At 47.2% G+C, this 27,142-nt stretch overlaps 1 protein-coding gene across 6 annotated transcripts in view; it reads left to right on the top strand.

Moving 5' to 3' along the window:
• LOC119167259 (protein toll) overlaps positions 1-26,700 on the top strand; it is a 33,621-nt gene extending 6,921 nt beyond the window's left edge. For 2 of the 6 annotated variants that reach the window (XM_075866840.1, XM_075866845.1), the window contains exons 3-6: positions 486-1,054; positions 2,055-2,193; positions 18,968-19,286; positions 26,114-26,700. In XM_075866840.1, the coding sequence (XP_075722955.1) occupies positions 486-1,054; positions 2,055-2,193; positions 18,968-19,286; positions 26,114-26,411 (1,325 nt within the window). In that variant the 3' untranslated portion in view covers positions 26,412-26,700. Of the gene's footprint in view, positions 1-485; positions 1,055-2,054; positions 2,194-18,967; positions 19,287-20,435; positions 20,587-26,113 lie in introns of those variants that run through there. The other 4 variants (XM_075866842.1, XM_075866843.1, XM_075866841.1 and 1 more) reach the window with 4 other exon arrangements.
• The last annotated feature ends 442 nt before the right edge of the window (positions 26,701-27,142 follow it).

Here is a 27,142-nt window from a genome sequence, read left to right as displayed (position 1 = left end):
AACGTTCGTACCAAGTTCATAGGTGCAATGGTCGTCGATTGGAACGCTATATACTCGCCGCGAATCGCTTAAGGCGGTGAAGTTGACGATGACAACGAGAGCGTTCAAGACACGGAGTGACTACACACTGCATACGGTAGACCACTGTTCAGTCCATGGTTCTTGTTGAGGTCAGTGGAGCGCTGCTGGCGATGAGTGAGCGAGTTCACGTGCCGCGCAGCGAGAAGTGGCTGAGGCTTGCCTAACTGCGACACGAAGGATTGCAGCGCTCTGCTGATGCGGCTGAGAACCACACACTGAACAACTGTATACTGGGTATAGTCGCCTTCGACACCTACGTTCTCGACCTCACCGTCAGCAGTACCAAGTTTCCCAGTATCGCATTTAAATCACCAACCACTAAGTGGCGTTTGCTCTGCAATGGACGCCTGATTGGAAAATGTTCCGCCAGACTTCTCATTCGCTCCTTGTTTTTCTTCATTTAGACAACCCTTTGACCTGCGACTGCCGCTTGGCTTGGCTCATGCAAGAGGAGAGCAGCATTCAGGTGAGAGGAATCGCGAGGTGTGCAAAACCGTTCTGGCTAAAAGGAGAACAACTGAGCCTTTTGCCACACGAAGATTTACTCAGGTGGGAAGATAAGTGCGAACCTGGATGTCACTGTCACTGCAACGTGAGAGCGCACGCAGAAAGAGACATCACTGTAAACTGTTCGTCGGCCACTGCCGGCAGGATCCCCAGAGTACTTCCGGAAAGTACGACGCAATTAGACCTGAGCGGAAATGGACTGCGCCTTCTGGATGACGTTATCAAGACAGCGGCGCCCCATCTTGAAGTCCTCGTACTGAAAGACAATGCCTTGATCAGTATCAACGTCACGTCTATACCGCTAACAGTGAATCATCTCGATTTGCGTGGCAACAAGCTCAAGCGGTTGCCACTCTTTTTGGTCACGCAACTCAACCTTACGTCCATTTGGTTATCTGGCAACCCTTACACCTGCGATTGCGATGACTACCTCTTTAGGAGATGGCTACAAGCCCACGGAAACATGGTAAGCGCACCAATTTAGTGATTAGTTGCTTTGTAGAATAATGCTAAATGGATAGCGTTTTGCGTATTCTCTCAGAAAATTCGCTTATCATAATTCGAAGGATGATCGCGGAAAGTTTTTCAAGTAAAAGTAGTGACAGAATTTTTGTGACAAGTGACAAAGATTCTCCATCCCTAAACATAGTAAACGACTGACAGGGATTCTCTGATTTTTTAGGGTATTTCCGCGAACGCTTGATATTGGGCTTTTTGTATTCTTCGCGCCCATGGGATCACTGACATAAACAAAACCTTAAAATAAAACAGTGTGCTTTGACGAGTGAAAAACAATACGTGCTGAAAAGGCTCGTCGTTGCGTGCGAACACTTTTTGTATGAGGGCCTGCGGGCCTTAAGCGTCCACCTAAAGCCAAGTACACTTTGGGAAGGGGGCGGGGGGAGAAAGGGTTGCACTTCTCCTTATACATGGAGCCAACATGACCGTGAAATGACCGTGCATCTTCGGGGCTAAAGCCGCAACAGATTTTTAGCCGGACGGCTTAGTTTAAGTTTAGTTAGATTTATTTTGCTACTGAAGTAGAGGTGTTAGTGGGACCGCCGCAGTCGTTTGAAAAGCTATTACTTATATTTGTTGGGGTGGAAGCCTTGCATGCCTCATAAAACACTAAATGTGACCGTAGGCGTCCGCTCAAGGGATTCAAAATCTTGCCTCTTTGTGACTTCCTCTGATGAAGTCACAACGTGCTCTTTGGCGTCATCGAGCCTTGTGGCGTCACACGATGACACTAGAAGGTGCCATAATTTGCGACGTCATCATGATGTCACATGAAGGCATCATCACATGACATCATCGCTTGGTCAAAGCAGTGCTGATCCCGAAGGCGCGGCACACGGGTGACGCGTATAAAGCGTCAAATGATCTTTGGAGTCAAATATTCTTGTTCTCTGATTTATGCAATTAGATTTATGTTGTGGTTCCTGTGCATTGTTTACCATGGATAGGTTCGGGATTCCAACGACATCATGTGCGGAAGAAGTTCCAATCTACTTGTGTCACGGAAACGATTCATCACCCTGGGGCAGAATGACCTCTGTCCAGCAGCGATACCACGAGAAGTGGTTTACGTCCTGGTAGCGTTTGGTATGTATAATTAGTGAGCATTTGAAATTTCAAGTGTTGTGCACACGCGTGATGAGTAAAGTGGCCTTACTGATTACATTAAGTTGTTCTATGTTGTTCACGTAGCATTGACAGTGCTGAAAGGAACTTATGAAATGGAGTATAGGTTGCAACCCACAGAGTTCCGAAAGCTCAGTTTTGCCTAGTAACATGAATATTGGTCTCCAACTGTGCTCGAAAGCAAGATTTAAGGGTAAATAGCATTCATATAGGCACCACTTTAGAAAATAGGCATTAATAGGCACCTATAGGAATTTAGGCTCAAACGTCCAAATTAAGCATTTATGGGCACAATAAAAACGTTATAAAAGGTTTTCTTAGCCTCTAATTCATGCTCATATCTCAAAGTGGTGCAATAGGAACGCAGGAAACAAAATAGGCATTTGGTTATAATCAGGTCTCTAGTTATGACTAACAGTGCCAGCAACGCATATCAGCAATAAGAGGCCAAAGTTTTTGTGTCAGTCCCCCGTTAACAGTTTTCGAGGCAACTCTGTGCTGTGACCCGTGCTGCCGATTGCATGTACTCATTTAGTTCTGTTGTCCCGTAAAATCTGAATACACATGCCGTTCGCTTGATTACAAAACGGTGCTATGCCTAGGTAAGTGTATCTTGAGACTAGGCGAATAATAGTTTCGATTGTAAGAGGAGTGCTCCTTTCTTTTTCTTTGCTGATCCATCTTATTAGCTCATGTGTTTTCCAGCACTCGTTTGTTCGAGTTGGCAGCACTTGATATTCAAAGTAGATATACGCATGCACACTACACACGCCCGAACATATATACACCCACACTACGTGTGCGCAAACTCGTATACAGGGTGCTTAAGCCTGACCCCGTCCACACATTAATGTCAGCCGTATGACCCTGGTGAAAGTATAAATAAATAATTGAAACTCATAACAATTTTTTTAATTAACCTCTCTAGGTTTTCATAAATTAGCAATCACTTATTCATTGTGTAAAGGGGGTTTATTGAAGGACTAAGCAAGTGGGTGGTAGTTCTAAAGGAAGGCAGGCGAACCCAGATGACGGTGCTTGATCGCCGATCTCGTGCCTTTTTCTTGTGCTGATGATAGCTGACCTGATGATATCGACGTCTTTCTTATTCACTACAATTACCCCCGGCGAAAAAGTTGAAGCCATCCTGGCGATCTAACACGTGGGGCCAAGCGGGTCAAAGTACGGCTTCAGACGGTTTACGTGAACGATATCACGTCCACGCCGACGACTGTCGCTCGGTGGCATGAGGGGTTCAATGGCGTAGTTCACGGGTGAAGTACGCTCGACCACGCGGTAGGGACCATGATAATTGGAGAGTAGCTTGGGTGATACACCAGGGGCGCAGGGCGGTACATGAAGCCATACAAGTGCTCCAAGAACGAACGTTGGTGCAGAACGATGGTCGTCGTCACGGATCTCCTTCTGGCGCTGTTGGTCGGATGTAGTAAGCCGCTTGGCTAGCTTGCGGCACTCTTCTGCGTAACGAGCGCCTTCCGAGACAGGCTTGTATTCGGAGGGATCTGGCGAGTATGGCAGTAAGTGGGCGGTCGAATGGGCGGTCTGGGCATGTAAGTGGCTGCAATGAACCTGTTGCAGGATGTGGCGGGCTTTTCCGCCACTGACATTTGTGGCAGCCGCGAATGAACTGGCGGACGAAGGTAAACATTCCGCGCCAGTAATACCTTTTTCGTAGGCGCTCGTAGGTCTTGAAAACACCGGCGTGAGCAAATTGCGGGTCGGAATGAAACAACGCGCGGATGGTAGAGCGCAGCGTTCGGGGAATGACTAGTAGCCATTTCCTACCATCTGCTGAATAGTTGCGCCGGTACAAAAGGCCATCCCGAATACTGAAGTGCGGCGCCTGGCGGCGCAGGGTTCGAGTGGTTGGAAGTGTCGGTGCCTCGGATAACGCGTCAAGAAGCGAAGCGATCCATGGGTCATTGCGTTGTGCAGAAGAGATGGTGTCCTCGTCAAGCGCTGACAACGTGTTGTCCGAGAAAACAGATGCGATGTCCGGGGATAGGGGAGATCGTGACAGTGCATTAGCATCGGCATGCTTGTGGCCGGAACGATATACCACGCGAATGTCATATTCTTGAAGCCGAAGAGCCCAACGGGCAAGACGACCCGATGGGTCCTTAAGCGAAGATAACCAGCATAATGCGTGGTGGTCCGTTACTACATCAAAAGCACGGCCATAAAGGTATGGGCGGAACTTGACAAGCGCCCAAACGATCGCCAAGCATTCCTTCTCGGTGACGCTGTAGTTTGATTCAGCCTTGGTAAGAGTTCTGCTGGCGTAGGCCACGACATACTAGGCGAATCCAGGCTTGCGTTGCGCGAGAACCGCACCGAGGCCGACACCACTGGCGTCGGTGTGGACCTCAGTTGCTGCCGTAGGATCGTAGTGACGCAATATTGGTGGCAAAGTGAGGAGACGATGAAGGGTACAGAAGGCTTGGTCACACTCAGAAGACCATGACGAAATATCAGTGGTGCTGCCTATAAGTTTGGTCAAAGGCGCAATGATAGAGGCGAAGTTGCGCACGAACCGGCGAAAGTAGGAGCATAACCCCACGAAGCTCCGTAACTGCTTCATAGTCGTTGGTTTGGGGAAGTCGGCGACAGCAAGTAACTTAGCCGGGTCTGGAAGTATACCGTCCTTTGATAAGACGTGCCCGAGAATCGTAAGTTGCCGAGCAGCGAAGTGACACTTCTTGAGGTTGAGTTGGAGCTGAGCATTCTTCAGGCACGTGAGGACGTGTTCCAGGCGCTCGAGATGTGTTCCAAAGTCTGGCGCAAAGACGACTATATCGTCGAGATAGCAGAGACAGATTTGTCATTTCAAACCCCGAAGAACCGAGTCCATCCTGCGCTCGAAGGTGGCAGGCACATGGCATAGGCCGAAGGGCATGACATTAAACTCATACAGACCGTCCGGTGTCACGAAGGCTGTTTTTGGTCGATCGGCATCTACAAGGGGGACCTGCCAGTACCCTGAGCGCAAATCTAATGATGAGAAAAACTCGGCACCTTGTAAAGTACCAAGGGCATCGTCAATCCTGGGTAAAGGATACACGTCTCTTCGAGTGATCTTATTTAGGCGCCGGTAATCCATGCAGAAGCGAACGGAACCATCCTTTTTTTAACGAGCACTACAGGCGAGGCCCATGGACATTGTGAAGGTTGAATGACGCCACGTTGCAGCATATCGTTCACCTGTTCGGTAATAACTTGGCGTTCCGCGACAGAAACACGATATGGTCGCTGTCGTAGTGGCGCATGGGAGCCGGTATCGATGGAATGTAGAGTGGTAGAAGTGCGGCCAAGTGAAGGTTGAACAACATCGAAAGATTCGCGGTACTGGTACAGTAGTTGGAGGAGTTCAGATTGTTCAGATGGTGACAGTCCGTCTGCGATCGCCGAATCGAACACTTTTGAAGCCTGTAGATGAGAGTGGTTAAGAGCACTGACGGCGGCGAGGTCACTTTGGGATGATTCTTGCGGCACGGTAAAAATTTGTCCGTTATCAATGGGCTGTACGCATTCAAGAGACTCGCCTTTAAACAGTTTGATGGTATGCGGAAAGGGATTGGTAAGGCAGAGAGCACTGGCTCCATTAGAAATTGAGAGGGCTGAATAAGGGAGCAGAAGTGGTTTCCGACTTAGAAAGAGGCTTGATGGCTCGAAAAATGCTACTTCATCACGCATGCCGTCGGAGACCACAGGGAGCGAAACAGCTGTTGTCGGTGGAATGTCAGTGTCTTCTTTAACAACTAGCTTGTGCGCGGCTTGATTAGTGTGGTCGTAGGGCTGGTCGAAGAACGGAAGCAGTTCAAGTTCGGAACGGGCACAATCTATAACGGCACAATTACGGGATAGGAAATCCCAGCCAAGTATGATGTCATGAGAGCACGAGGAAAGGACGATAAACTCAACAATGTAGTGGTCCTCCGCAATTTTGAGTCGGGCAGTGCAGGCGGCTATAGGTCGAACAGGTTCTCCATTTGCTGCACGTAAGAACATATCAAGTGGCGTGGTCGCCTTTCGGAGCTTGCGGCAAAGTTTGGCGTCTATAACAGACACAGCGGCACCAGTATCCACAAGAGCGTATGCATGGGCGCCGTCTACAAAAACTTCGACGATATTTGACAGCAAGGTGCGAGGACTTGAAGATTTCGATAGCGCAGTTCTTTCCCCTTGAACTGCGACGGCTAGTTTCCCTCATTTTGAGGGGCTGGTCGTGGACGCATGGGTGACAAGGAGCGTCGATTAGGTGAAGGTGTGCGACGAGACGAAGTTGCTGGATAGTCACGGGAAGACGTGTTTGACTGATGATCCGAACTTTCATAACCAAAAGGTGGTCGGTCCATGTAGTTGCTTCGTGGTCGGACGTCTTTGTAGGCGGGCACGCGACGACGGCAGTATCGGGAGATATGGCCAGGTCCGCCGCACGCAACACAGATCGGCCGGTTATCGCGCGTTCGCCAGGCATTTGCAGCAAGGGGCGCCGCCCACGCGGCATACGGCTGAGTCGAGGCTGTGGTAGCGAGGGGAGGAGCCCATGCGACGAAAGACTGAGTAGGAGCGGTGACATGCGGCAGTCCATTGAACGGCGAGGGCTGGTGTGGCTGCTGCCTCTTTACTGCGTCAGCATAAGTAAGAGGCGCGGCGACAACTTGCTGCTGAAAGGGCACTGGCATAGCCTCGGCAATCTGGTCCTGCAGTGCATGTCGGAGGATGGGAGCTAACAGTGTCGGTGGTTGCTCTTGCTGCTGCTGCGGGAGCTCTTGGCGCTGACAAAACGGCAGGAGGGAAAGCTGACGTGCGACCTCCTCACGCACAAAGTCTTTCATTTGTGCTAGAAGGCGGGAGAGATCAGGTGCGACGTCCAGTGCAGCGAGTGGTTGGTTGGGCTGAAATGGACGACGGGTGAGAGCTCGTTGCCGTCGCAATTCGTCGTAGTTCTGGCACAGAGTTATCACTTCAGACACCGTGCCAGGAGACTTCGCCAGGAGCATTTGAAAGACGTCGTCATCAACACCTTTCATAATGTGCTGGATCTTGGCACTTTCGCTCATTGCGGCATCGACGCGCTTGCAGAGATCGAGTATATCTTCGATATAGGCGGTAAACGTTTCGCCAGGTTCTTGTGCCCGTGAGCGCAGGCGTTGTTCGGCGCGCAACTTCCACACGGCAGGGCGACCGAAAACCGAGGATATTGCCTGCTTGAAAGTGGCCCAGTTCTCGAACTCGGATTCGTGGTTTGTGTACCACAGTTTCGCCACATTAGCCAAGTAAAAGCTGACGGTGCTCAACTTAGCAGCGTCATCCCACCTGTTTGGTCCACTGACTTTTTCGTAGGACGACAGCCAGTCCTCGACGTCCTGGTCTTCGGCGCCCGAAAAGATCGGGGAGTCTCGCTGGTGAACCGGGCCGGGGCAAGTAGGAGCCGCGAGAGGTGCTGTCTGTTGGGTAGCGTCAACTTGCATGGTCGACGGCAGGGTGCGGGATCGTAGTTCCAGGGTGTATGTGATGCAGTTACCCAGCACGATCCACCAAATGTAAAGGGGGTTTATTGAAGGACTCAGCAAGCGGGCGGTAGCTCTAAAGGAAGGCAGGCGAACCCAGATGACGGTGCTTGATCGCCAATCTCGTGCCTTTTTCTTGTGCTGATGATAGCTGACCTGATGGTATCAACGTCTTTCTTATTCACTACAATTGGAATGATGATAAATGCATGATTCGGAAACAAGCCTGTTCAACATGAGTTGCACTACACTGTGTCAAAAAGGAACCAAGTGATGCGCCCATGAGTAAAATGCTCCAAAAGCTGGAACAATTGCCTTTTGCATTTACTCTTAAATTTCTTACGAGCCGAAAGGTATCAGTGCACAGTGTTTAATAAAAAACACATGACCCTCTGTAGACACCGCAGAGCAGACAAAGGCATAAACACCCTACGTTTGTCCATACTAAATATATTTTTGGTTTCACATCTAGAGTTCACGCGGAAAAAAAACGTGCATCATTGACTAGGGCACAGCGAAAGTTTTTTTCGGTGAAGTACACACATACTTTATGTATAGTATTCGCGTTTGTGGACGTGTATATAAACACATGTGAGATCAAGAATTTTCGGAGGGAAGGATTAGAGCAGCCCAATTTGGGAAGAGGTGGCACTACGACTTCCACAGAAAACAAGCAAATGTAAAAATACACTAACACACATAATGCAACAAAATTTCCTAAAGCGCTTGTTTATAGAAACGAAACTATGCTATTTAGTGAATTCAAATGCTGACTGGAATGCACACCTACTAAATAATGGTGTATTCACCTGGAAGAATGAAGTTGTCGCTAGCAAATCAATTAGAACAAACCACCATAGCGTCCGTCATCTTCTTCCCAATGCGCAAGTTTCTTATGAACACTGTTCTCCATCGTGACTCGTCTGCATTCTTTGGCAAGTGATGAAACTATAAGCAGCGATGGCGTAGTAGTTAGAGCATCCGCCTCGCATGCCAATGGTCCGTGGTTCAAATCCCGGTGCCGCGCAGTTCCCAACCGGATAAAAAAAAATCCGCGTGGTGATGGAACTGCATTAAGAGGTCTGGGGTGCGGCCTCACCAGCAAAACACCGCCGGAAATGCACAACCTCACCAGAGAAGGATTAACCACTCTGGTGCAGTATCTGGCCACTACCTCCCGCATGCATACGTCATATAAACCACGGCCCTCAGTCCCCAGCAGCTCTGAAGCAACTGACCACGGGGGTGGTCAGATCTGTAACGCAGCGGAGGGTGCTAAGAATCTCTGGATCCGGACAGGCCACCATTGGAACCTGAACTTGGCAACGTTTAACGCTAGAGCCTTATCTAGTGAGGGAAGTCTAGCTGTACTATTCGAGGAGCTAGAGGGCATTAAATGGGACATAATAGGGCTTAGTGAGGTTTGGAGGACAGATGAGGCCCATACGGTGCTGCGGAATAGGCTTGTTCTTTGTTATAGGGGCTTAGCTGATAGAAGAGAACTGGGAGTGGGGTTCCTAATTCAGAGAAACATAGCTGGCAACATAGAGGAATACTATAGCATTAATGAAAGGGTGGTAGGTATCGTAATTAAACTGAATAAAAGATACAAGATGAAGGTGGTACAGGCTTACGCGCCTACATCCAGTCATGATGACGCTTCAGTTGAAAGCTTCTATGAAGACGTGGAATCGGCAATGAGTAACGTAAAAACACAGTATACCATACTGATGGGAGACTTTAATGCAAAGGTAGGGAAGAAGCAGGCTGGAGACCAGGCAGTAGGAGATTATGGTATCGGTACTAGAAACGCCAGAGGAGAGCTACTAGTAGAATTCGCAGAACGCAATAATTTACGGATTTTGAATACCTTCTACCGAAAACGAGGAAACCGCAAGTGGACATGGAGGAGCCCTAATGGCAAAAATAAGAACAAAATAGACTTTATAATGATTGCACACCCGGGCATCGTGCAGGATGTGGAAGTGCTTGGCAAGGTACGATGTAGTGACCATAGAATGGTACGGTCTGGAATTCGCCTAGACTTGAGGAAGGAACGGCAGAAAATGTTACGCAAGAAGCCAATCAGTGAGCTAGCACTGAGAGGGAAAGTACAGGAATTCATAGTCTCGCTTCAGAACAGGTACTTGGCTCTTATTGAGGTAACCAACCTCAGCGTAGATACAATGAATGATAATCTGACGAGTATCATTACGGATTGTGCAGTGGAAGTTGGAGGCAGGGTAGTTAGACAGTACACTGGCAAGCTTTCCCAGGAAACGAAGAATCTCATTAAGAAGCATCAAATCATGAAAGTCTCAAGTACAACAGACAAAATAGAACTGGCAGAGCTTTCGAAGTTGATTAATAGGCGTAAGGTATCTGATGTAAGAAGGTATAACATGGAGGGATTTGAACACGCTCTGAAAAACGGAGGAAGCGTCAAAGCAGTGAAGAGGAAACTTGGGATAGGCAAAAGAGAGAGAGAAATAAATAAAAGGAAGATACAAGGAGGTTAACCTAAATGAACTGGTTGGTACCCTGTACGGGGGTGGGGAAAAGGGTCGGAAAGAGGATAGAAATAGAGAGATAAAAAATAAATTAGAAAAAAACCACATGCGCACACATTCAGAGAGTTCCGATCACAGTCGTTTGGACAGGCCGGTTGAACGCAAGAAGCGCAGGAGCGCCTTCACAGCCTTCTTCTGCGACATAAAGTCCTGTCGGCAGCGCAGGATTCTTTCTTCCGAAAGAGGCTGGTTGTGCAGTTCATCTAGTACATTGCAGATTGACTGTCTCTGCGAGCAATATTGTGGGCATTCACACAGAATGTGCCAAGTTGTTTCACCACTGCCACAATGGTCGCATGCAGCAGTGTCTGCCATTCCTATGTGGAACACGTACGCATTGGTAAATGAGACGCCCAACCATAATCTGCACAGCATAGTAGCGTCTCGTCGGCGTAATTCCGGAGGAAGTCGAAGACTAAGAGTTGGGTCCAAAGTACCTAACCGTGCATGGATGAAATGTGACTCGTTCCATTGTGACGAGGTGCGCTTGCGAGCAAGCATGTGGAGTTCCCGTGCAGCGTCAGTTCTGGAAAGCGATATTGGTATTTCATCGCTTTCAGTATGGGCAGAACGGGCAGCTTGATCGGCCCGTTGATTGCCAATTATTCCGCAATGACTAGGGAGCCATTGAAAGGCTATTTCATGTCCTTCCTCAATGAGTTGGTGGGTAAAAATCAGATGTATGCACTAAGGGACAAAGAAGGCAAAATAGCTACCAATATGGATAGGATAGTTAAAATAGCGGAGGAGTTCTACAGAAATCTGTACAGTAGCTGGGACAACCACGACTTTAATACTATAAGAACTAGCAGTAACCCATATGACACCCCACCAGTAATGATAGAAGTTAGAAAAGCTTTGGAAAGCATGCAAAGAGGCAAAGCTGCTGGTGAGGATCAGGTAACATCAGATCTGCTGAAATATGGAGGACAGATTGTGTTAGTAGTAATGATAGAAGAAGTCAGAAAAGCTTTGGACAGCATGAAAAGAGGCAAAGCTGCTGGTGAGGATCAGGTAACATCAGATCTGCTGAAATATGGAGGACAGATTGTGTTAGAAAAACTAGCCACCCTGTTTACGATATGTCTCCTGAAGGGAAGAGTGCCAGAGTCTTGGAATAACGCTAACATCATCTTAATACATAAGAAAGGCGATGAGAAGGACTTGAAGAATTACAGGCCGATCAGCTTGCTCTCTGTAGTATACAAGCTATTTACAAAGGTGATTGCTAACAGAGTAAAGAAAACATTAGAATTCAATGAACCAAAGGAACAAGCAGGATTATGAACAGGCTACTCAACAATCGACCACATTCATACTATCAATCAGGTAATATAGAAATGCTCAGAATATAACCAACCACTATACATAGCCTTCATAGATTACGAGAAGGCGTTTGATTCAGTAGAAATATCAGCTGTCATGCAGACACTGCGGAATCAGGGTGTCGGTGAAGCATATATAAACATCCTGGAAGAAATCTACAGGGGATCAACTGCTACCATAGTGCTTCATAAAGAAAGCAACAGAATACCAATCAAGAAGGGTGTAAGGCAGGGAGACACAATCTCTCCAATGCTATTCACCGCGTGCTTACAGGAGGTTTTCAGAAGCCTAGAATGGGAACAGTTAGGGATAAGAGTTAATGGAGAGTACCTTAGTAACCTGCGCTTCACCGATGACATTGCATTGCTGAGTAATTCAGGGGACGAATTGCAACTCATTATTACGGAATTAGACAAGGAGAGCAGAAAGGTGGGTCTTAAAATTAATCTGCAGAAAACGAAAGTAATGTGCAACAACCTCGGAAAAGAGCAGCGCTTCGAGATAGATAATAGTGCACTTCAAGTTGTAAAAGACTATGTCTACTAAGGGCAGGTAATAACCGCGGAGCCTAACCACGAGACTCAGGTAACTAGAAGAATAAGAATGGGGTGGAGCACATTTGGCAAGCACTCTCGAATTATGACAGGTAGATTGCCACTATCCCTCAAGGGGAAGGTATATAACAGCTGTATCTTGCCGGTACTTAGCTACGGAGCAGAAACCTGGAGACTTACAAAGAGGGTTCAGCTTAAATTGAGGACGACGCAGCGAGCAATGGAAAGAAAAATGGTAGGTGTAACTTTAAGAGACAAGAAGAGAGCAGAGTGGATTAGGGAGCAAATTGGGGTTAAAGATATCATAGCTGAAATCAAGAAGAAATGGACATGGGCTGGGCATGTAGCGCGTAGACAGGATAACCACTGGTCATTAAGAGATACCAACTGAATTCCCAGAGAAGGCAAGCGGGTTAGGGGGAGACAGAAGGTTAGGAGGGCAGATGAGATTAAGAATTTGCGGGTATAAATTGGCAGCAGCAAGCACAGAACTCGTTGGGCGTGCGAGGGAAACGCTTCGTTTTCGAAGGATTGGGTGAAGCTTTAAGGTTTGCAAGTGCGAAGGACGTCCCTGATCGTTCTACGTCAGGGGCGTCCGTCAGTACGAGTCATGGTGCCCGTCGCGTCTTGGACGCCTTCGAAGGCGCTTGTCTTCGACGTTGTTGTCCCTACGGGGACTAGTGCCGAGACCGTCGTTGATGCGACGGCCTCAATAGTCGGCCTCTCAGAGGTATACTGCGTGCAGCATCAGGGAGCTCGAAACTTCCAAGTCACCGTTAAGAGCATGGCCTCCATGTCTCTAATCGTCAATGCTGGCTGCCTGGTGATTGGCGGCGAGCGTGTTCAAGTCGTTCCCGTTGGCCCACAAGTGACCAACGTCGCCTGCCTGTTCCTGCCATCATTCGTCTCAAACGAAGCTCTCGTCCAAGCGTTATCCCCATATGGCAAGGTGCTCACTGTCACCAGTGGTTTGATGAGCGGGTGACGCGGCGTACTCACTGGAATGCGGCATGTTCGAATGGAGATGAACGCCGCTAATCCTGTGCCGAACTACCTGCGCATCTCCGGTCACCGTGCTACGTTTGACTACCGTGGTCTCCAGCGTGTATGTCGAAGATGCGGCTCAGGGTACCATCTACGAGCCCAGTGCACAACACCGTATTGTGGTCGCTGCGGTGTGCACGGTCACGTTAGTGAAGGATGTGACCGCCCATGTCGACGCTGCGGGGACGGCCACCCAACTGTGGTTTGCTCTGTCCGCCGCTCTTACTCACACGCTGCCGCTGGTGCCTTTCCACCACTGACACCGAAAACGGAACCAACTACCGACTCGGGGGAAGCAGAGGAGGTCACCGACGCTGTGCTGGCCTCACCCCTACAAGTCCCTTCAAACGAAGCGCACAACGAAAGCGCGATTGTCAATGCGACGCTTGGCGCGTCGGCCTCCCCGCTGGTGCAGGAACCGTGCGCTTCGAAAGACGCAACGCACTGCCCTGAAAACGGCGTCGGCGTCTCTTCTTTGACGCCACTTGATGTTCAGTGCACAAATGACCCCAGTTATCAGGCTGCTGCTGTTGGAGTTGGCCCTACGACCCCTGTTATTTTGGAAAACAGTGGCGAAAACACCACAGCCTCTTCTGCTGCGGCCGCTCCGACCATTTCGACATCGCGTCGTACACGTAAAAAATCGCCCACACAAAGGGTGCCTACACCGGACTGCCGAGACGCGGACAGTGCTGCCAGCATCAAGAATGTGGATCCAAGCTTGCCGGCGGCTCAGTCCCTACCTCCTCAGGACACGTCTTCGGAAGACGGCTTCAGCCTGGGACTGGATAGTAGCATCGGACTGTCTAGCCTTGCCGATTTTGACGTTGAAATGGGAGCTCCACGTGAAACAAAGCGAGGGAACACTTCCAGCTCTTGCTCCGATGAACGCAGTGATGGCCGTGGTAAATCCCAACGGTCCAAAAAACCTCGACCCTCTTCTGGAGGGTCGAACAGTGCGTTGTAATTTGGTCGAGCAAGTGTCCCCTGGACACTTTCCAGGACACCGTCTAGAACTATGCGTCCAGGTTGGTCTTTACTTTTTATTATGGCTACTACACTGCATATTATTTCATTGAACGTTCAGGGTTTTCGCAGTCCGGCAAAGCAGGCTGAAGTGATTAGTGTCGCCCGCGCTGCAAATTGTGATGTTTTGTGCCTCCAGGAAACAAATTTTTTCTCGCTATCCGACGTGCTTGCTTTTAAACGAAGGTTCAACCTAGATTGTTATTTCTCTTTTGCTACATCTCGTTTTACGGGAGTAGGTATTATTATTTTTAACCGAGCTCTATTAAGGGATCATCATGCTTTTTACGATGGCGTGGGCAGGGTTTTGGCTTTAGACTGTAGCTACTTTTCTTTCAGATTAAGGATACTGTGTGTGTATGGGCCAGCGCAAGCTGGACAGTCTAATGACTTTTTTAGAGACCTGGATGCGTTTTTTCTTGACGGTCGTGATGTCATTTTGATTGGCGACTTCAACTGCGTTCTAAATACGCGAACCGATCGATGTACAAGGTCCTGGCTGGGGCCGGTCTGCTTGGAATTCACGCGAGCTTCGCCGCCTTGTCCACCACTTTTCATTACTAGACGCGCACAATGTAGTGCGTGGAAATACCTTTGTTTGGACATGGCGACGTGGACGATCCTTCAGCAGGCTCGACCGGGCTTATATCCCACGAACGTTAGAGGCGTTTGTCTCTGATTTATGCGTTCCGTCCTTCCCACCTTCTCCTGTGTACGTATCTGATCATCGGCCTATTGTCTTGAAGCTCGAAGTTTCATTTTCTTTCTCAGAAAAGCCATGGCGTCTTGATGTTCGCGTCCTACAGGACGCGCGCTCAAGATCAGATTTGTCACGCGCAATACGTGTGTCGCTCACGGCATCTGGTCCTGAAGATTGGGATGCGCTTAAAACACAGTGGCGCCTGCGCTGCGCAGTAGAGGGGCGTTCGCTTCGTCGACGCGTTTCTGAAGAGCTTGCTGATACCGCGATGAAGTTACGCATTGCTTTGCGCGCCGAGACGCCTTCTCCTCTGATGCGAGCGTGGCAGCGTGAACTGCGTGAACGCTTTCAGCGCTTGACTGCTGCTTCGTCCCTGGCGGCAGCAGCATGGCGCTGTAGACACAACCCATGTGCACATCCCGAGGTGCTGCGCTATGCGAGACATTCCTTTTTTGGGCAATCAGAGCCACCTGTCTCTATGATAGCACAAATATCACCTGCGCAGCGGCTTCCTACGCGTGATCGATCTGTTCTCTTGGCGCATTTTGAAGCAATGTCGTGTTCGGCCTTGCGGACTAACTGTGATGAAACACCGCCAATGCTTAGAAGTTTGCCCCGTATTCCTCAAGAAGCTGCAGATTGCCTGCACATTTCTCCGTCGGCTGAAGAGGTAAAGGCGGCACTGAAATCTATGAAACGTGGAACGGCCCCAGGGCCAGACGGTTTACCTGTTGAGTTTTACTTGACATTTTGGGATGAGATTGGTGCTACATTTACCGCGGTAATCCGGCGATGCTACAAGGACGGTGTCTTTCCATCAATTTTTCGAGATGGACGCATTGTGCTTATTCCAAAGGGTGACGCTTCCTCTGTTAATCCTGAAGATTGGAGACCTATCACGCTCCTCAACGTTGACTATAAGATATTCGCGGCGGTAGCCGTTCAACGTTTGAGGGGTCTGTTGAACACCCTAATAGGTCATCACCAGACTTCATCAGTGCTTGGACGAGAAACACACAGCTTGTCATATACCACACGTGATATTATAGCTTATACTTTGTCGCGATCTGCGCGTGGTATCCTTGTGTCTTTGGACCAGGAAAAAGCGTTTGACCGACTAGAGCACGCGTATATCTTTAATGTGCTCACAGCCTTCGACTTTTCTCATTCGTTTGTGGAAATGATTAAAAATACGTACACTGGTCTGAAAAGCACACTAGTTCTGGATGGTTGGGAAAGCGCTGCCTTTTCCATAACACGTGGGGTCCATCAGGGATGTCCATTGTCTTCTGTGCTATTTGTCCTCAGCCTTGAGCCATACTTGCGTGCTCTTGACGTGGATTCACGTGTCCGGGGTCTTGCGCTTCCTGGTAGCGGTGTCGCGAAAGTCACAGCTTTCGCTGATGATATAACCTTGTACCTTTCAGATGAAGATAGCCTTTCACGCAGCCTGCATGTATTTTCCCAGTATGGCGACATTTCAGGTGCAGCGTTGAACATCTCCAAATCCCGGTATTTCTTCATTGGCTCTCCAAACTCCAGGCTTAGCGCCGGTGTTCCCATTCAGCCGGCCGCGTCCCTTCGTATTTTAGGTATTTCATACAACCACTACGGCATTTGCGAATCTGTTTGGTTAAACGCTCTCGAGGAAGTAAGACTGAAAATTCAGGATGCACGGGATTTTGACTTCCCGCTTCTTGAGCGGAGGTACCTTGCGCAGACTGTATTTTGCGGTCGCATTTGGTACCTTTCTCACGTCGTGCAACCATCTTTACGTATCGTGCGATCACTGCAGTCTGCTTTGTGTTCCTTTTTTTGGTCAGGCGGCACTGAGTTGGTCTCTCGCGCGGCACTGGGACAGCAGCGTGCTCAAGGAGGCTTTGCTTTCCCTTCAGTGTCCATACGCTGTCGGCTGCTGGCACTGCGTTTCCTTTTGCGCCTAGTGCAAGGGGAGGAATCTCCCGCACGAACGCTTGCATATTACTTTCTGGGTACTCACCTTCACCATTTGATGCCTAATGTGCAACTTAACAGGGGGCCACAGTCAATAACACTTCCTGCGTTTTATGCAACAACTGTTGCATTTTTTCGCCATGTCAAGTCGAGCTGTCCTGGCATAGATGTTTTGAACAACCACACGGTTGAGACAACTGCTGCTTTGTTGCTTCCGTTGGTCCCGCCAGCCCACCGTGCTCGCTCTAGACGGGTGTCTTGGAGCTCTTTAACGGCTTCTTTTCTGCCTGGACACCTTCGGGACTTCATGTGGCGCCTGGGATGGGGTGTACTTCCCACTTTCGACCGCCTCGAAAGGTGGAGAATAGTCCAGTCAGCAACATGTCCGAACTGCTTCCTTCGGGAAACAAATCAGCATTTTCTGAGGCATTGTATCATCGCTCGCGTTTTTTGGAGAGCCGTACATGCTGGATTTCACTGCCTCAGAGTAAATCACTTCGTTTCTTCTGGGCGTTGTTCGCGAGGCCGCTTCGCTTATCTTCTCATTGTTGCCGGCGCTTTCTGCCTCTGGCGCAACCGCTGCGAGGCGGTTGCAGCGGGCCGCCGCCGCCGCGCGCTCTACCCGATCCTAGAACGATTGTACTCGGAGCTGCTGTCTGTTTTGTCGGAGGAGCTCTTCTTCCTCGGTGAAGAGGAATTTCTTCGGCACTGGTCTTGCCATTTTGTGTCGGTCTATGACGGACGAGTGAAACTTGTCTTTCGGCCGGCCTGGTATTGGTAGGCTGATCTGTCGATGTGCCGGCAGAAATGGCATGCCAACATGTAAATATGCAAAATGTGCATATTTATGTTTTATTTGTCTCTTGTTTACCTTGAAGTATTTTGTGGTTGTGTTTGTGTGAACCATCGAATGTACATGTTTTTTCAACGTCATCTCATATCCATGTTCATGTAAATGACGTCTGTCTTGTCATCATCGTTAGAGTATGTCTAAGACGGAAATGTTCTGTTGAGTGTTATTGACGTTTGTGGCAATAAACTTTTTTCTAATCGAACCGGGTTAACTGGCGGAACATGGGAGAGGCCTTTGTCCTGCAGGGGACTTAGTCAGGATGATGATGATGATGATGATGATGATGATGATGATGACGAATCAACACTTAAGGTTGCTTAGATTCAGTGGCGGGCTGACCACAAGCATGCTCATGCAATCGAGACCATTTAATGTTAGCTTCTGTAGCGTTTTATTATGAAGCAGGAGTAGTTAAGTAATTGCTAATACGGTGCAATATTCTTCGCGAATCTGGGCGAGAAATCGGACTGATGGGCATAGAGTGTGTAGCTAAAGACGTGCGCAGCCTTCCATAGGCAGAGTGCGGATCACGCTAGAGAACACAACAGTGCCAGTGTAGCTCGGATATGTAAGTCTCGCTCCTTGATTAAAGCCCCGGGTTCTGTAAAGCTGGGGAATACAATACGAGAGAGCGCAGGAACTACAGCTGCATATGAAACAAGCATAGGATTGAAAAAAAAAGTGCGCACCACCGTTGGTCTGTCTGTCAGTGCTCAAGGTTTCAGTAAATAGAGATGGATAATGTTGGGCTGTCTACTGTATCTACCCGGTGTAATAGCCACTGGACTGTAATTGTTTCTGGAAAAAATGATCGACACCCGCAAAGATGAATTATGGGGCTATGTTTAAATGGTTATTTTCTTTTCACTGCCCTGCTGAGCATTCCAGATGACTTCTTTATTGCAAGCGTAAATTTCAAATGCAGGCCAACATAAAATGGGTAGGCGCGTGCGTTAGTGTGGGTTTCGGAGAGCAGGGAAGGGTAACTGTGTAGTGCAGTCCTTTAAAGTTTTACTAAGAGACTGTTCTGGTTACATCAATCCAGGCAAACTGAGAGTGCCCAGCTTCGTCAAGTTTTGACCGCTATTGTCTGTGTTATATTGGAAGCAAGCAATAAGCATCTACGTATACTGATGGCCACCAACTTGGTGTGGCTTCTATTTCTTGGCGGACAGGTCTATTAACAGTCCTCTTGGCACTGTCGGCTACATATATGCGCTACAAAAACGTGCTGAGGACGTGGATGCGGGGTCATGGCATGTCTTGTCTTGCGCGGTGCCTCACCGAAGACGACACAGACAAGCTGTTCGACGTGTTCGTCTCGTACAGCAGCAAGGATGCCAGCTGGATACACGATCAAATTCTTCCTGAACTGGAGGCAAGAGGCTTGTCGTACTGCACTTACGAGCGAAACTTCAAGGGCGGCTACCTTCTTCAAGACATAATTCGGGACGCTGTCGAATGCTCCCGGCGGACACTTCTTGTCCTTACAGAGTGAGTAGTGGTTTTCATAGAGGATTCTAATTAGGAAAGAGCCTAATGGATACGCGTGTCTAATTAGCGGTGTTTATTTGAGGAGATCGAAAAAAAACGTAGAGCATTGAACCACGTTTACGAGAGAAAAAAAAAACACAGTCAACACAAACACAGGCCTTTGCGCAAACCCTTTTTGACGTCTGAGCGTCCTAGTTCGTGCTAAAATTGAATGATAGTTACCAATGAAATAGCTAAAATGGATGTCATTGTGAACACGATGTAGACCACAGGTGTTTGTGCTAGTCTATACTGCTTTCAATGATGAATAGGACGAATGAAAGAACGTTGGCAATAATTTATACTGTTGTGTGTATGTATCCGTACATTGCACATTATGTGCTGCATGCATATTCATGGATGCATAGTCAATTCTTGTTGACATTCGCTCTACGAAACACGTTTGACCGGCCGTGAATCAATAGATACTAAAAAGAAAAAATTGAAACCAATAAATTACTTTAGGAAAGGAAGGAAAGTGTTAGTGTGGTGATATTTTTCGAATGAACTTACGTCTCCTTATTTTGTGGCAAACTTTGACAGATATTTCAAACATTCAAGAGACAAAATTTGTCGCTACTGCGAAAACAAGAATGATACAATAAATTAGCATAAAAATTGTTTTTTTTTTCTTTCGCTGTAGCTTTGAATACAACACTGCTCTTCCAGTAGTCCAAAAAGTGGCCACAGATCAAAGAGTATCGCCTAAATTGAAAAGTGGAGTTTTCGTCAGTTTTTCCCCATCCTACGACTTTTGAATGAAGTGTTTGATGGTTAGATTTTTCTTAGAATTATGATATTGAGCGTGAGGAACAGAGCCACCCTAAAGAAAAGGCAGTTTCCTTACTGGTATTCAGCAACGTAATTTTTGTATGAAGCGTGACATTTTCTGGTGCGACACCATTCGGTGTTAGAAGGACACCGAAGCTGTAGACAAACTATGTTGTTGAGGGCAGCAGATTTAGTTTGTTGCTATATATTTCAAGATATCAGAAATTTCGCGATAATATTATATTGAGTATCACGTAACTGCATGTTTGCCTGGCGTGTCCAAAGTAGCATCATTCGTGCATAGTGTTGCCACCTATGGTTCATTTGGCGTCCACACAGGCAAATCTTCATTCCATCCGACGGATAACAATGTGGACTGTTCATTGTTCGGAAACGGCGAAAACTGGAAAGAGCCTGTAGGGGACACTGCTCGTGTAAAAGGAGACGTAAAGCTGTTGAACAACACGACAGCCTTGGACATTTTGGGAAGCACCTTCTTCTGTCATCTAATAAAACACCCGGGCTGGGATGGTGAATTTGATTTGGATGAGGTGGCCGGACAAGCTGCTCAGCGTGAGTGGAATGCAGTCCACGCTAAGCGGTGACGGCATACGTAGTCGGGCGCAAGTGTATACTACAGAATTGCGCATCAAAATTGCTTTGGCATCGCGAAAGCAATGCAAACAGACTTTGAGTCAGTCGGCATGAGCACTGCGGAAATATGTTCGATAAGTTGACTGTATGGTGCCTAAATGATAGCTCTCATGACTGCCTGGAATAGTGGTGTAAGTCATGGCAATTCAAGTGAAAAGTACCAATTTATTGACATTTTGTAGTTGGTCACTCCTGTACTTCTTTTCCTAACAACCGGATTCAGCGGCTTTGAAGGTGGCCATTTCTCGAGCCGTTTATGTATCCGGTCGGCCGTATTTATCCCACATTGGAGGAAATGCTTCATCGAATTCAACTGCCGTCCTAAGGAATGGCGCAGGTCTGGAAAATGCAGCATAGATCAATATTCTTGAAGCTTATAGTATCACTTGTAGAGAAACTGAAGCAGCCAGAATATTCGAGGCTGCAGAGTACGGTAAATAATGCTGCTGGCTCGGCGAGTGGTGGCACATACTGCCATGTAATGTGTATGTGAGGATGTATAGAAGCCTCAGAATATTCTTACTTAAGAACGTAAGTCCTAGTATGAATAAAATCCAAATGTACTTTATGGCAAAAATTATTATTATTCGTATTATTATTAATATTATTATTATTATTAGTAGTAGTAGTAGTAGTAGTAGTAGTAGTAGTAGTAGTAGTAGTAGTAGTAGTAGTAGTAGCAGTAGTATATAAAATTTTTTTTGCACTTGCAGTCATCCGAGGTGGTTCATTGCTTTATTTTCTCTAATTTAGGGTAGCGATGAGATCAGTCGTCATATGGGGGCCACTACTTCTTGTTTGGTCACGCAAAAAAAGCTACTCGCGGTGAATACATCGGCTTCGATTTTGTCAAGATAAGGAAACACTTTATGCACAGTGGGTCTTAGCAGCGGGTTCAGTCAAGGTGCCGAGGGATTCATCGCTCCATTATTGCCGCTTGCGGGAGGTTTTAAAAACAGCAACAAACAAAAAGTGACAGCGCGTATGCACGAAGTGGTCCCATTCACCTTCGTTACAATGTAGGAATCTGTGTTTAGGGGGGCTCACCAGTGCGAGTGCCCATAGAGAATACTTGTGTATTTTTGGAGTTCTAGCTCGTCCAAATTTAGTCAGATTTACACGGGGTTTTCAGCACCGTATTTCTCTTTAGTGTATGAAGGAAATGTTGCAAACATATTTTCTGCAGAGGCTTTTATTTTTATTTTTTACAAACCAGAGGCAAATATAAAGAATATTGTGTGTCGCTCTTTTCTGTTGTTTTCTGAAGACTATAACTCACTCATTGAAATTATTTCCGCAATATTTCCTTCTTTTTTCTTTCCTAATTGTTATGGTAGATCATTTCAGTGGTTCTCATTTTACAGGCACAAAAACTGTTGTGTGTGCTTTCTGTGTGTATTTTAAAATCGCGCCAAATTCAACAGGCACGACGTGGCTCCACCTTGTGCCACCTATGCTCAGCGATTCTCCACCCCACCACCAACCACTCATGTGGATGTATTCGTGCGCCGCAGAGGAAATAAATAGCCGCAGTGACTGTGCTTGAAAGAGCTTTTTTTTTTTTTTGCAGGACGGGAGAGGCGGGGGAGGATTGTAATGGTTTATTTCTTCCCGTTCTTGCACTTTCATGTTATCTGTCGAGCGTGTTCCCCGCGACGCCCCGCCGCGGTGGTCTAGTGGCTAAGGTACTCGGCTGCTGACCCGCAGTTCAAGGGATCAAATCCCGGCTGCGGCGGCTGCGTTTCCGATGGAGGCGGGAACGTTGTAGGCCCGTGTGCTCAGATTTGGGTGCACGTTAAAAAAACCCAGGTGGTCAAAATTTCCGGAGCCCTCCACTACGGCGTCTCTCATAATTATATGGTGGTTTTGGGACGTTAAACCCCACAAATCAATCATCAATCATGTGCCCCACGACAATGAAGAGGAATGCTGTGTGTGCGCCCCAAACACAAAGCAGCGTTTGGATGAACACTTTCTCAAAGCAGAGTCACCCTAGCAGCTTGCCCAGAAATGCTCGGTGTTCGGAGATGATTGTTATCAATTAGTTATTCCCTGACCGTGCCTAATTGTCGTATTCAGCGGCGCAGGGACTTGCTGTGGTGGAAAAAATAACAGCCGTGGCTTCTGCAGCATTGAATTCCTTTCGCATGTCGGTCAAGCCTTCGAAAACGAGAAAAATACATTCCCTTGTTCATTCAATTTCATACAGATCAATTGTGTGCAATGCCTCGCAGGAAACTTGGAGCGTCCACAATGTCCCAATTGGGCAGCGCAGCTGCCAAAAGATCTTGGACAACTCTTGTTTCTTCACTTCTGCGCAGATTTATCGCCAAGAGAATATGGTTATTGGAAAAGAGGGTGACGGAACCTTTACGTTGCCAATGTACTTTATTTTTCACCATAGCTAGGCGTTGGCGTCTTCATGTTTCGGCATTTTAACGTTTCGGTGTTATGATTTTTCGGTACTTTAAAGTTTCAGCACCTTTATTTTACGGCCTTTCATTTTTTTTTGCTCTGAAGTTCGGCCTTCTAATAGTTCGGCGTCTTGATTTTCGGCGTTTTAATAGGGACGCCAGGAGACAACATCGTCCTGTTCTTGGCCAAGTACTTTTGCATAACGAAATGTTTGTGGTGGACCTGAGAACGAGGAAGCAAAACGAAAGAAAACAGGACAGGGAGTTAGACTGGCTGCATTTATCCTAAAAGACAGGATGGAGCTGTTTCCCATTGAATATATTTGCTATAAATCCTTGTCGCCTCTGCTAGATGCCATGCATTTCCATCGGCACTAATCAAATAGACAAAATATATTGATTGATTGGTTAAAACTTTATCGGCACTGCTCAAATAGACAAATATATTGATTGATTGATTGATTGATTGATTGAATAATCTTTATTTTGGTCCCGAGAAGACGCAGGGGAGACCCCGCGCCACCCAGCTAATCCCACGTAGGGACCGTCAAGGCGAGCTTGGTGGCCCGGCACTCTGGACCGCCAGGGTTTGATCTTTGTGTTAGGGGCTGCGTAAGAGCGCAGCCCACCTGTCCTCGCTGAGGGCGAAGCCGATGGCTTCACAGTCCCACAACGCAAGGTTGAATGTGGCTAACAGTCCACAGGCGGGGCAATCCGCACAAAATATATCACTGTGCAACACAAACTCGACATCTGTGTATACGCCTCTTGATGGTGCATCCTCTATGATACAGAATAATGGCAGCAGCCTAAATACGGGATGGTATGTACGTAGTCAACTAACATGTATCATATTTCTTTCGTTTATACAACATTATTGAAAACCAACGGATAATAAGCCACGAAAGATAAAGAGGACGTAAAACGTACTTCTTCAACTGCGTTGCAGTGATTGTGATATATACGTGAAAAAATTTATAATGTATGAAAACACTATTAAAAGCCTTCCTTCCGTGGAAAACAGCCAGACGAATTTTAAAATAACACTTTATTCATTTTCCTGTCATCCAGTTTAGTGTTGTCACAGGTGGATCGCGATGACTGGAATACATGGAAAGCTGTACAATTCAAGCCCATTCTACATTCCTTGGCTTCACCTGTTCGTTTTTATTGAGGTAACATTTTAAGTAAGCATACATTCGATATGGAAGCAGGGAAAACTTTGGTGTCTATTAAAAAGATCAATTGTGTCATCTACCATCGCCATCAGCGATTCTATCAACAGTTTGAAATGTGTGTGTTGACTCTGCGCGGCACTGTACATAGCCTATTTTTAATGAAAAAAAATAAATGTCCAATGCACTGCAGTAGTTTCTTGGGCGTGTATCACCCAGTAACTCGATTGATCAGCACATTTGTAAACAGGAATGAACTCTGGTTATGTTCAGTGCCTCGTGCAGATACTCTTTTTCTCAGCACACTGAACTCTGTCCACACACTGCTAGCTCTGCGTACTTCAGAAAGCCACGCCGGTTGTCTGCCTTCTATTCGATTATAAACAAAATTTTATCGGTGGAACTAATCGCTTCGTGTTTACAATACTGCTCTGTCAGTTTGACAAGTACCAGTCCCCCATCGGGGTGCATTCGGAGAACGAAGTGTGTTCCACGTGTGCACTCTGAAAATGCATGACAACGCGAAAACGCTCTTTCGAGGCTGTGAAGTCAGCCTTTGTACTCGCACGCGTGACCCTACATGACGTTTTTGTTTTTGTTTTTTCCTCCTATGAAAAGGCCTTGATAGCTTCTGTAGGTCCTTGTACAGACGTGTTTCGAGGAATACCTGAGATAATGCTGGCGTCGTCCAGCAAGTGGAGGTCAGCGTGATCAATTTGTGGACACACCTGTCACGAGCTGCCTTTACGTGCTATCTGAACATCGGTCTCGCACGTGGTGGGACACGTGTTACTCGCAAGCGGAAGTTAACGTAAGTTTGGGCTCAATGCGTTCTGACGTCACATAATACATAACTGAGCAATCAACAAGTGATAATCTATGCAATACTACAACATCTAGAAGGGAAGAGCGAAGATTGAAGGGATAAAATATTGCCTAAATGGTGTCCTCACTAAAGCCAACTTTTCGACAAGTAGTCTTGTCTTCCTCGCAGCAGCAACTGAAAAAACACCATTTCACTTTTCGTTTACCTTCCACGGCAAAGACAAGTCTTCTCAAAAAAAGGCTCACAAGGTGACAGATAGGCTGAGCCTGTCTGCCCCAACTTGGGATGAAGCGAGGTGTGCGACATGCATCCATCCGTCCGTCCGTCCGTTCGTTTGTTCACTTTGCGTTGGTAGTTTACCCTTCGTGTTCATTACAGGACACACAGGAGCGCCTACGTAAAACCCGTCTATTCTCCAAGTTTATTACCTAGCCTTTCCTCGTTGTTATTGTGTATGTATAAAAGATCCATGATGAAAAGTCTGACGCATGCCGTATTTTTTGTGAATGTATGAGTGTAGAGATGTATTAATATAAAAGCGAACTTCAACAGTTGAACTTGTAACTTTGCGCATTGTGCGAGCAAGGACAGAGTAATTTTCTACCATGTCTTGTAAAACTCCTTTATTTAGTTTGCCGAGTCATTGCACGTACATCAAATCACTTATTCGTGTTTATTACTGTTGTTATGGCTGCAACAACGCCTCCCTCTCCCCTGACTATTGTTTTCTTGCTTTGAAAGCTGACGCTTTGTCAATGAGCTGTGAAAAGGTGTCTAGTGTGTAAACGTGGATCTTTCAATGCTTTTTTTGTGCTTGCGTAAAAAACAAGACTGGCACTGTTTCTTCATCTTGGACATGCTGCACTGGTGCTTGTGTGTGCTTATGGCCGATGACGTAGTCCTCAGAAGTTGTCAGAACAAACTCACAGTTACTGAATTACGGCGCAGGAACTTTCTGGCGAGTGAGTGGTGCCGCTTCGAGTTCCGGCTGGCCCACCAGCGCGCTCTTCAGGACAACATAAACCGGCTAGTCATTGTCTTGGTGGACGAACTCGGTCCCTGTGAACTCGATGAAGACCTGCAGCTGTACGTTCGGTCGGCGAACTACCTGCCATGGGGCGAACCCAATTTCTGGGATAGACTGCTGCATTCACTGGCAACAAGAGAGGCCCGAAGGAAGCTAATCGTCAAGAGACGCCCTGTACACATTGCCTCCAACGCTACCAACGACATTGAGCTGAAATAGCTCATCGGGTGCGCAAAATTCATCAATGAACGAGTGTTGTTCATAACTGTACTCACGGTTGAAACTTGTTGAGAAGGCAACTGGTCGAATTTATTCTGTTTGTACTCATTATTTTCATGTACCATAGCATGTTTACACATATTCCGTGGGTCAAGGATACCTGTGTACTTTACCTGGTGGGATTGATCTTTTTGGGTTCAGTCTATCCACAGGCATATAAAGATATTTGCCTAAACCACCATAAGGGAAATGTACATGCTTACGTGAATAAAACATTGTGTCAAGCTTTACAAAACGGGATGGTGACGTTACGTATGGCGGCCATAACCGGAAGCTGCTTTTATCGCCAGTATGTCTGCCATAGATGCGGAGCAACTGAAGTGTTGCCCGGCATACCTAGACTAGGCGGGTTCGATTCTTCGTCAAGGCAGAAGAAATATACATGAAGGGGGAGGGGAAGTGAGCGAAGTGCAAAAGTGATTTTGTGCTTTGATATAGATGTGCGCTGGTCAAGCCAAGGTCTTGAAGAATTTCTGGAGCCCCCCATAACGGTGTTTCTGAGAATCATATTGCGATTATTGCTAGTAAAACCAAAGGTTTGATTGTACATCTTTGAGAGAACATCAAGAAAAGGTTTGGACATGCTACTATCTATGTGGCACTGAAAACGGCTTAACATAAGTAAGAAGTCATTTCTCCATGAAAAATTCGGGCTATTAATTGCAAATATA

The sequence above is a fragment of the Rhipicephalus microplus genome, chromosome 6 (genome assembly GCF_043290135.1).
Source record: "Rhipicephalus microplus isolate Deutch F79 chromosome 6, USDA_Rmic, whole genome shotgun sequence".
NCBI classification, from domain to species: domain Eukaryota; kingdom Metazoa; phylum Arthropoda; class Arachnida; order Ixodida; family Ixodidae; genus Rhipicephalus; species Rhipicephalus microplus.
Note: the sequence above shows the minus strand (reverse complement) of the source record. Positions and strands in the feature narration are given on the sequence as shown.